This window comes from Octopus bimaculoides, chromosome 23, assembly GCF_001194135.2.
Source record: "Octopus bimaculoides isolate UCB-OBI-ISO-001 chromosome 23, ASM119413v2, whole genome shotgun sequence".
Taxonomy (NCBI): Eukaryota; Metazoa; Mollusca; class Cephalopoda; order Octopoda; family Octopodidae; genus Octopus; species Octopus bimaculoides.
In genome coordinates, this window is record NC_069003.1 from 4,582,152 (window position 1) to 4,593,269 (window position 11,118).

The window sequence follows — 11,118 nt, forward strand, 5'->3', positions numbered from 1 at the left end:
GGAGATGGCCGCACAGAGAGAGAGGGGGAGATAGCGACAGGAGGGGATAGCCACAGAGAGAGAGAGGGGGGCGGGAGATGGCCGCACAGAGAGAGAGGGGGAGATAGCGACAGGAGGGGATAGCCATAGAGAGAGGGCGGGAGGGAGATAGTGACATAGTGAGAGACAAGGGAGGGAAATAGCAACGGAGAGAGGGGAAGGGAAATAGCAACAGAGAGAGAAGGGAGGGAAATAGAGACATAGAGAGAGAGGGGGGAAGGAAATAGCAAAAGAGAGAGAGTGAGAGAGCGACAGAGAGAGAGAGAGAGAGAGGGCGATGGTGGGAGAGATAAGTAGAAATGTGAAACGTCTCTTTCTCTGGCTTCAAGTCAGAAACTGTGAGATTATTTCAGTTAATCCAAGAAGCTCAGCAACAGATTTATTGTGCAACAATCGATTATTTACCGTTTTGCCTGTACGCAGCATTAGAATAACAAGATTGCTTTAAAACAAGAGGCTTTTATTTAACCATAGAAAAACATCGTCAACAACAGAGTAAACATCAGCCGCTGAGTTAATACGGCACCGGTTACACGTGGTCGCTGGATCAACTTGCTAGAAATAGCAGAGAAAACGCCATCAAAATAACGCACGGTTATCGTGACTGGCAAAGGTTGAAGTAGGTTATATAGACGAAACACCGAAATTAATATAGGATAGTCATGGTTGGAAGGTTATGATGAATCCATAACAGTGACATCTCAAGAGTCTCGAACCGCTACGTTGTGGGATCGTTCAGAAACCGACACCGGTTGTCAAACGAGGAGGATAAATACATTTTATACGACCGATAGAATAAGTACTAGGCATCGAAAGAATAAGTCCTGGGGTCGATTTACTCGACTAAAGGCGGTGCTCCAGCATGACCACAGTCAAATGACTGAAATAAGTAAAAGAGTATACACATGACGGGCTTCCGCACAGTTTCCGAGCAACCAAATTTACTCAAGGCATCGGTTAGCCCAGAGATATAGCAGAATTTTTCCCAACGTGCTGCGCTCTGCTGCCAAGTGGGGCTGAAACCGTAACTGCTTGGTTGCATAGTGTGTTTCTTAATTGTAGCAAAGGCGCAGGCGTGGCTGTGTGGTAAGAAGCTTGCTCCACAACCACATGGTTCCGGGTTCAGTTCCGCTACGTGGCACCCTTGGCACAAAGCCTTGTGAGTGGATTTGGTAGACGGAAACTGAAAGAAGTTTGTCGAGCGTGTGCGTATATATGCACGTACATACATACATACATACAGGCGTGGCTGTGTAGTAAGAAGCTTGCTTCCCAACCACGTTTCCGGGTTCAATCCCACTGCGTGGCACCTTGCTCAGGTGTCTTCTACTATAGCCTCAGGTCCACCAAAGCCTTGTGAGTGGATTTGATAGAGGGAAACTAAAAGAAGCCCATTGTATATGTCTATGTATCATCATCGCTTGACATCAGGTGTTGGTATGTTTACATCCCTGTAACCTCGCGCTTCGGCAAAAGAGATCGAAAGAAAGTACTAGGCTTAAGAATAAGCCCTGGGGTCGAATTGTTCAACAAAAACACTTCAAAGTTGTGCTCCAGCATGGCCGCAGTCACATGACTGAAGCAGGTAAAAAAAAAAGGACTATTGAACTGTTCACTTACCAGTACTTCGCCGCCATTCGTACCAACGGCTAAAGATTTCCCGCTCAGGTTCCAAGACAAAGCTGTTAGAAACGCGCGCTCGTATTCGGAGAAATTGACGCGAATCCGCCGACAGGTGCCCTTCTCAGCACACCACACGTATACCGTTTGTTTCAGAGTTACAGCCAGGTAATTACTGCAGTTCCAATCCAATATATTGGTATCTATAAAAAAATATAAAATATATATAATGAGCAGGAGTGATTGTGTGGTAAGAAGTTTGCTTCCCAACCACATGGTTCGGAACCATGTAGTTGGTTTACGTTACTCGAGACGCTAAATGTTCTAAAAACTGTTCGTAAACCAATTTGTTCGTTAAGAGAGGCGTTCATAAACCAAGGTTCCACTGTAGCAAAATTCTACTTTTGTTTTTGACCTTTTAGTATTTTTAATCCGTTAATCTTATATTCCAAAACACGTTTCGTCAATTCTTGCTAGAAATATTAAATTTTTCTAAGTTAAAAGTTATTTAGCGCCTTTATTTTTCAGTTTGTTCTGTTTTTTGTTTTTTTTTCATGAGAATTGTGGCTGTAGAGTGTGATGCAGAATAGAAGCATGGACATTTTCATTTATTAGAAATAGTGAAAGCAAAACAAACAAATAACCATAATTGTAAGACACCATACTTGTTGATTAGCAAAGAACTGAAAGCTGAGAGACGGGAAGCTTCCTGACAGGGACATAGGGATCAAAGCCTTTCTCACAGAACCCACCAAAAGCATGGAAGGAAGCAGCATTCGCTAATTGCAGAATGTGTGGGAGATTCGCAAATAATTAACCGCATTGTCTCTGGCTACTTTTTTTTTTTTTTTTTTTTTTTGCTGTTTGCCATTAGAATGCGGCCATGCTGGGGCACCGCCTTGAAGAATTTTTAGTCAAATGATCCAAATGTTTTTTTGTTTTGTTTTAGTCTTTGTTTTATTTTCTTCAAGCCCGGTACATTTTCTATCGATCCTTTTGCTGAACCGCTAAGTTACGTGGACGTAAGCACACCAACACTGGGCGTCAAGCGGTGGTGAGGGACAAAGACACACAAGCAGAGAGAGAGAGAGAGAGAGAGAAGACAGGCAGAGACAAGACGGGCTTCTTTCAGTTTCCGTCTTCCAAATCCACTCACAAGGCTTTGGTCGGCCCGAGGGTATAGTAGGAGACGCTAGAATTCTTATCCCACTGATCACGCTCTTCTTACGGCCATCATCTTGAAGGTGTTCGAACTGAGCAACCACCACATCGATTTCTCTGGTCTCGAAGGGTACGAGCACAACACCTCTCGCCAGGCCATATATGCACACGTGCAATATTATCATCTGTGACAATAAATCTATCCTGTATAAGTGGAAGTTGACATAAATATATACACGATTTATCATCAGCCACCGAACTCATCTAGAATAAGCTTAAGTAACACTTGTATACTAACAGACTCTTTTAGAAAAAAAACCCCTGCTTTTGTATACCATCATAGATTAAGGAAGCTATAAGCAACGTACAAAGGAGAATTCAACATAAATAAACTATCAATACCTAGTGTTGTGAGCGAGTTAAACGATTTCCTATACGCATGCATAGTCACAATAATAGAAAAATGCAGAGCTAAATAAACAATGTATTATTGCTAAACACAGGAGTCACTAAGATAAAATAGACAAGTGGAAGAGTAAATTAAAGTGCAGAATATGCATTCGAGGTTACGGCGCAAGTAAAACAATACAGATGGCAGTTAATAAGCTTTCCAGGAGAATAAAGAACGTATACATATACACCGCGTATGGAAAGTAAAAAGAAAGATAATAAAGAAGCAAAATGGCTGCAAACAACACCCGAATATTAAAAGACAAAAACAAAAGAAAGAAAATCCGCGTTAAATAATAGATTAAAAAGGTAAAGTGTTAGGGAAAATTGGCTCACAAAAACAACAAAAATAGAGAAATATTGCCTTTGATAATAACCGCCAAAAAGATCTATACGACAATACGCGGTAGCAACATAAATGATAAGAACCCTCGATAAACAAAATTTGGGAATATTTGGGAAAGGTATATTTTTTTATTTTGAAAATGAAGTATACGGGAAAACGATATTGGCCAGAAAACTATACGGCACGTTGTGCGGCTGCTCTACGTTAGCCGCCCCAACCATCGCCACAGTACAGCAATGGTCCCCGAATTGATCCAGCTTTACGTTAATGTATCCAGTTTCGGTCACTGGGATGCGGCCATGCTAGGGCACTATTTTGAAGGGGTTTTTGTTTCTTTTTTGAAGTCGATCAGATCTACACCTGTACATGTCTTTACAATTCTGATACTTATTCTATCGGACTATGTTGCCGGTCCGCTAAGTTACGGGCATGTAAACAAACCAACACCGGCGGCCAAATGCCGGCGTGTGACATACAGGCGCAAAGGCACACATACGTATATAAACATATACTCACACACACACATTCAAACGAACAGGCTTCCACACAGTGTTTACCAAACACGCTCACAAAGCATTGGTTCGCATGGAACTATAGTAGAATGCACTTGCTCAAGTTGCCGTGCAGTGGGATTGAACCCGAAACTGCGTGGTTGCAAAACGTGCGTCTTAACTACACAGCCACACCCGAACCTATTAGACCATGCCTGCGCCGCGCCTGTGTGAGAAAATCTGAAACTAAGAAATAGTTTCCGATTTAGAATGCCCAAACTTATTTCTACAAATGTGCTAAGCATTGATGCTGACCTTAGTTTAATCAATAAGCGAGGTAAATGCAGTAAAAATAAGGGGTTCACTATACCTTCACGTGTATTAAAATCGAGACTAAGAGTTATAACAGGTACGTTTCAACTGTGGTAGCGTTGATATCCATATTTTGTAGTTTATGAAACTTATGTCTAATATATACTCGCCATGACTGAAACAAGTAAACGTCAATATATTATTGGTTTAAAATTTTTGCACAAGTTCGGGGGAAAGGGTTAGACAATTATATCGACCCCAGTAGTTAAATGGTACTTATTTTATCGACTTCGATAGGACGAACGACTAAGTCGACCTCGGCGGAATTTGAACTTCGAACGTGAGACGGATGAAATCCAGCCAAATAAAACAGAACGTAGTATTATTGGTTCCAAATTTCAGAACAAGGCCAGCGATTTCGAGGAGGTGGGTAAGTCAATTACATCGGCCCCGGTAAGCAACTGGTACTTATTTTATCGATCTCGAAAGGACGAAAGGCAAAGTCGACCTCGTCGGAATTTGAGCTCGGAACGTCAAGACCGATGAAATGCTGCCATGTAAATCAGACTGTAGAAATATTGAGTGCATCGTGCCTAGAAACAATATGTATGGTCATGGGTGGAACGTCTTTGATCCTAAGATCTGACAGTTCAATGCTGACCTGGAGCTAAGCAACAACAAGTGTTCGGCTATTTAACGTCTATATCTATATATGTGAAACCCATTAAGACACCAACAAACAACACTGCCGAATCTATAACAGCTAATTCCAAGCCATTGCTGCTGCTGCTGCTATGGCATGTTTCAGTTATTGATCAATCTATGTAGACACCAGATCGAACAAAAATCAATTTTTTCTATGGACAGTAAACCTGCTATCGGCATTCATGCTCATCTTCTATGCCTTTATGTAAACTTCATTATTTACCAAAGTACCAATACACAACGTGGGTTCTGAATAAATAAATATACCATCAACATATGGATTTGGTCTCGCTGAAAACACCTTTTGTTTGTTTTTTTCTCTCTCTATCTCTCTCCATGAAGTCCTTTACTAAAATTAGTTTACCAAAGACAAAAAAAAACTAGCACCAATTTTGTGCTGATAGTACACAAATTAAGGCAAGACATCTGTTATTATTTTCAATATTGTTTTCCCATCCTAAACTGTTTTTTTTTTTTCATTCTTGTGATTATGTTTATTATTTTTATACTATTTTTATAGATGTTATAATTTTTTTTATAAGATTTTCTTTATAATTTTATATTTTTAAACATGATATCGTTATAATATTTTTGTGTACGCTATTGTTATTTATATAAGACTGTATTTTCATATTTTTATACTTTTATGTTATATTTATGTATTCGGTATTTTTTATAATTGCAATTTTTATATAAATTTATATTTACTATTTTACCTCTGTTTATATTAGATGCTATTTTTATACTTTTATATGCAGTATATTTTCTATATATTTTTATATAGCATTTTATATTTGTACATGTTACTTTTATAATTTTTTACATATATAGATATATATATATATATATACATATAGTATTTCCTATTTGTACATGTTACTTTATTTTTTTTACATATATATATATATATATATCCTATATTTGTAAATGTGCTATTTTTATTTATAAGATTTTTATGGTATTTTTACATTTTTATTTCGTAAGATTTTTATATATGGTATTTACGTTTTTATAAACGCTATTTGTATTTTATAAGTATTTTATAAGATTTTTATATATTTTTTATATAAGACATTTATAAGAATATGGCTTTCTTATATTTTATACAATTGTTTTATATTTCTATCAATAGAATACGATCGAACTGTACAAGACAAAAAAAAAAAAAACTTACTATGCATTTTCTGTCTTTTTTTTCCTTTTTTCATCCGATACCAATTGTTTTGTTTGTTAGCTTTTTATTGTTGCTTAATGTTTTAAACATTTCCCAGTTATACAGCAACATATATCTTTTTAAGAAAGACCTGCACTTAATCCATCTGTAATTTTATTCAGCTATGGTCCATATACGTAACGATTTCAACAAACCCTGACGATAAAAGAAACTGAAGCCTATTACGCGCGCGCACACACACACACACACACACACACACACACACACACGCACACGCACACGCACACGCACACGCGCACGCGCACGCGCACGCGCACGCGCACGCGCACACGCACACGCACGCACACACACACACTACTCTCAAAGTGATTGACTGATAAAGTATCGAACTAAATCGAAAACTATAATCCTCGATATTTTTTATCTTCCCTTTTGTTTCATTCATTAGACTGCGACCATGCTGGGGTATCACCTTGAATTTTTATCGAAGGGTTTGATTGACCCGAGACTATAACAGAAAACACTTGTCTAAGGTGCCGAACAATGGGACTGAAACCGAAACTACACGATTGGAAAGCGAACTTCTTAACCACACGGCTATGCTTTTTCTTCTTAGATAAGGTTTCCCTTTTCAGTCACTAATAAAGATCATCAAAAACTTTCCCCAATATACAGAGCGTCTCATTATGAGCTGCGGAGATATTATTTCTACCTTTATTATATATTATACACTTTCATTAATACACACGCTTGTCTCAATCTTAATTACTTTTGCATAAAAAAATGTGTCCCACCATTAAGTGGCACCATATTGTTCTTGGTAATCCTCTATGCAAATCTCGGTCATACTAAGGCACCGCCTTGAAGAATATTAGTCGAATAAATCGAACCCAGCCTGGTACGTATTCTATTGGTGTCTATTGCCGCACCGCTACGTTATGGGGACGTAAACACACGAACACCGGTTGTCAAGCTGTGATGGAAGACAGACACACAGACGACGGGCTTTCTACTAGTTTCTGTCAACCGAAGCCTCGTGAAAGGACATAGAAAACATTTTCCCAAGGTTCTACGTGGTGGGACTGAGCCCAGAACCATGTGCTTGGGAAACAAACTTCTTACCACAGTCACACCTACGCCTTAAAAAATAAATGTGTATAAATGTGTGTGTCTGTATTTTCATCATGCTGAACAGTTAACCTACACATTTTTCTTCCTGTTTTTTTTAATCCTTTCTGTAGTAGAGCGTAGGCTCGAAACGTAAAAGACTTTTCCATACTCCTTGAGCGTTAAACTAATACACCTGCTTGTTGTTCCTACACCTTTATCTTTTGTTTTCTATAAATTTGAACTAACATATATATATATGTATAAGTAAAAGAGAGTATATATATAATTGTGTATATTTTTATATTTATATATATACATACACGCCTATAAACACGCATATATATACACACATATATAACGACGTACTATAATACTTACAAATGTCATCTCGTAGGCCAGGCATATCTAAGACCCGTGACGGACTTGTAATTAACTTTCGCTTCTTTCGTTTTGGTGATGAGAAGAAAACATCATCGACATCGACCTGCCATGGCGGGGAACTGACGGAGCTTCTTCCTATAAAGAAACAAAAAATATAATAAATGCAGATTTATTCAATCGAGAGTTATATTGTTTAACAAACGGAAAGCGGTAGGGTGGTGGTTGTTTTGTCACACAAGTCACTCCTATTCGAGGAAACCCTTCAAAGACAAGCGTTCTAATAATGAAACTCCAAACATGAACCCTAAAACTCAACAACAAATTATGACTACGGCATCCGCGCTATCCAACGTGCTTGCTCTTCCAATGGGGCATTGGACAAATTTGTGAGCTGGACTTCTGGGCCGCAGGCAGGAACATTACTTTGCCTGCTGGAACGTCAAAGCGACCGATGTATGTGGTCTGCATTCGGGAAAGAAGTGGTGAACTCGTTGGTAGGAGCCGGCTCAACACATTCCGAGTAAATGCCGCTGCAAGGACGAGTATTTTACCCATGACCATCCGATCTCCTCAGACATCTACCCACCCAGCCATCCCCGCAGCCTAAATTATGTCTTTTCTTTTTTTAATTTTCGAAACATTTTGCACTTAAAAATAATTTTATAAAAATCAAAATATTGTCTGTTTAAAGAAAGCTAAAATTCAAACATTTCCTGTACAAACAGCTTGTATTTTTTGAAATCACGTTCACTTAATATTTCACAATGATTAAAATATTGTATTTAACAAAAGCGAAAAGAGAAACATTTACTGTAAAACCAACTCGTATTTTTTCCTTCGCAAGCTGAAGTCACTAAGACTTTCACCCAGATCGTGAAGTTTGTCTTCAAAATACAGACATTGAACATAATGTCTAATCGAAATGTTTGAGTTTCTTCTCTTTCAAGGTTGTTATTTTCAGAGTATTTTCCCCCCATTATACACCGTTTTGGGGTATTTATGAACACCCCCCACCACCAAATCTCAGGAATCCCTGGACCGATTTACGCGAAATATGTTCGGCTGCATTAAATGACAAACCAGCAAGCAATAAGAGCTTTGGTAGACACACAGATTTCTATTTCACTGACTATTGCAGCCTGCAGGGTGTTTTTGCATTATGTTTCATATGTGGTATATATATATATATATATATATATACATACACACACACACACATACATACAGGGTGCGTAAGGTATTTGAGGACATTCCTTGTTACGTCCTTGTAACGTATCGGTTCGGCAAGAGACCGATATAATAAGTACCAGACTTTAAAATTGAAGGACTGAGGGTGATTTGTTCGACTAAATCTTTTCAAAGCGGTGCTCCAGCATGGCCGCAGTCCAATGACTAAAACAAGAGATAGCAATGTTCAATTACTGGGCTTGTATAATTAAGTAACTCGGCTAATATTTCTTCTGCTAGCCAAATGGTAAAAGCATCAGCCATTATGATTTGAAACAATACACACAGTGACGTTTTGAGTTCAAATACCGCCAAGACCAACGCTGCTTTACTTTTTTCCGTGTTTTTTTTTTTTTTAACAATGTACCAGTCAAGTGGGGATGTTTTAACTAATAATTCTTAGTTGGTCGAACAGCGGCATAGATATTTTCTTCGATGGGGTAAGATTTAGCTGCTATTTCTAGATGAGTTGTACAACCATGTAGAGACACCCTCGTTGCAAAGGGAGAGAGACGTGTGTTATTTCTACATAAGGTGAATAATTACGTATGGACTTCTTCGCTGGCTCTGTTAGCTTATCCTTTAAGGTTATTCCAGATTATACACGTGTATTTCTTTTATTATCATTTTTTATTTATAATTGAGCACAAATGACAAAATTAGGAAATCACTATTTAATTCATATCTGTAACAGGTGTTGTTAGGTTTCGAATCTTTCAACGCGAAGACGTGAACGTCACATTTTCCCCTTTCAACTGTGTGTGTAAGTGTGTAAGCGAGAAAAAAAAAAACAAATATTCGATTTTCTTCGTGTTTTAGAACACGTGTACTAGATTAAATATGTCAGATTAAAACCCTTTAAGTCGGTGCTTCTGCAGGGCGCCCTTCAATGACTAAAACAACCACAAAATATTTTGTGTGTGTATAGAGAGAGATTTAATGTCTCGTCAAAGAAAACTAATATTCTAAAATTCAGACTTACGGTTTTTAATTCCGTTTTTCGTCGTTAATGGAAGCACGTTTTCATTGTTGTTTTCTAAAGCGGCATTCAAGTAAATCTGGTAATTTTCGGCATCGCTATGTCCCAGACAAGGTGTACTAAGACGGCGCACTCCATTGCCATTTTGGTTCTCTTTGTTGGTTGAAATTACTTTCAAATGAGCATGGTCTACGTTTAAATTCGGTCGGAAAGGAATATAGCGATCAAATGAAAACGTGTGAAATGACCTCTCTAACAAAGTTGGACTGCATTGCAATGAATCTTCGAAACTTTCGTATATTGCTATTGCTCTGTCGGCCATTGTCTCTTATTTCTAAGAATTCTACAACAAATTGTCAGAAGGATTTCGGTCGCAGAGTATTATTTTTCACTGTATTTTTTTAAAGTTCAATTTATAAGTCAATCAATAACGATAATCTAACGAGGGTGGTGTAACGTTAAATTATATTATTGATAAACCTCACTCGTTGTTGTTGCCTCCGCTATTGTTTGACGCATGCGCATCACAAGAAGTGAGCTAGCAATGGTATTTTGCATTTGGTAGAGAGAATAAGTAATTAGCATATTTCATATTCTAATAATTATTTCAAATTTTTGCCACAAGGACAGCTTGTGGGAGGGGATGAGTCGATTACATCGATCTCCAGTGTTCAACTGGTACATATTTTATCGACCCTGAAAGGATGAAAGGCCAAATCAACCGCGGTGGAATTTGAACTCAAAACGTAGCGACAAGCGAAATGCCGCATTTCGTCCAGCGTGCTAACGATTCCTTTCTACTATAGGCACAAGGCCTGAAATTTAGTGGGGAGGGTGCCAGTCGATTAGATCGACCCCAGTATGCAACTGGTACTTAATTTATCGACCCTGAAAGGATGAAAGGCGAAGTCGACCAAAATCGGAATTTGAACTCAGAACGTAGCGACGGGTGAAACACACCATCAAACATCTCGTCCAGCGCGCTAACGATTCTGCCAGCTCACCGCCTTCAGAACACGATATAATGTATTCCTAGGTGAACAATTCCAGTCAGGTCTCTAATTCGTGTATAACTTTCTCCACCGCCAGTTTCGAGAGCCCTGTTAAGATTCATGGGGACTCG

At 38.5% G+C, this 11,118-nt stretch overlaps 1 protein-coding gene across 1 annotated transcript in view; it reads right to left on the bottom strand.

Annotated features, from left to right (window-relative positions):
- LOC106884004 (uncharacterized) overlaps positions 1–10,517 on the bottom strand; it is a 35,668-nt gene extending 25,151 nt beyond the window's left edge. The window contains exons 1-4 of the mRNA XM_052976141.1: positions 9,999–10,517; positions 7,787–7,924; positions 1,660–1,862; positions 509–594 (exon numbers count right to left, since the gene is read on the bottom strand). Coding sequence (XP_052832101.1) covers positions 509–594; positions 1,660–1,862; positions 7,787–7,924; positions 9,999–10,317 — 746 coding nt within the window. The 5' untranslated portion in view covers positions 10,318–10,517. The remainder of the gene's footprint in view (positions 1–508; positions 595–1,659; positions 1,863–7,786; positions 7,925–9,998) is intronic.
- Positions 10,518–11,118: the final 601 nt, after the last annotated feature.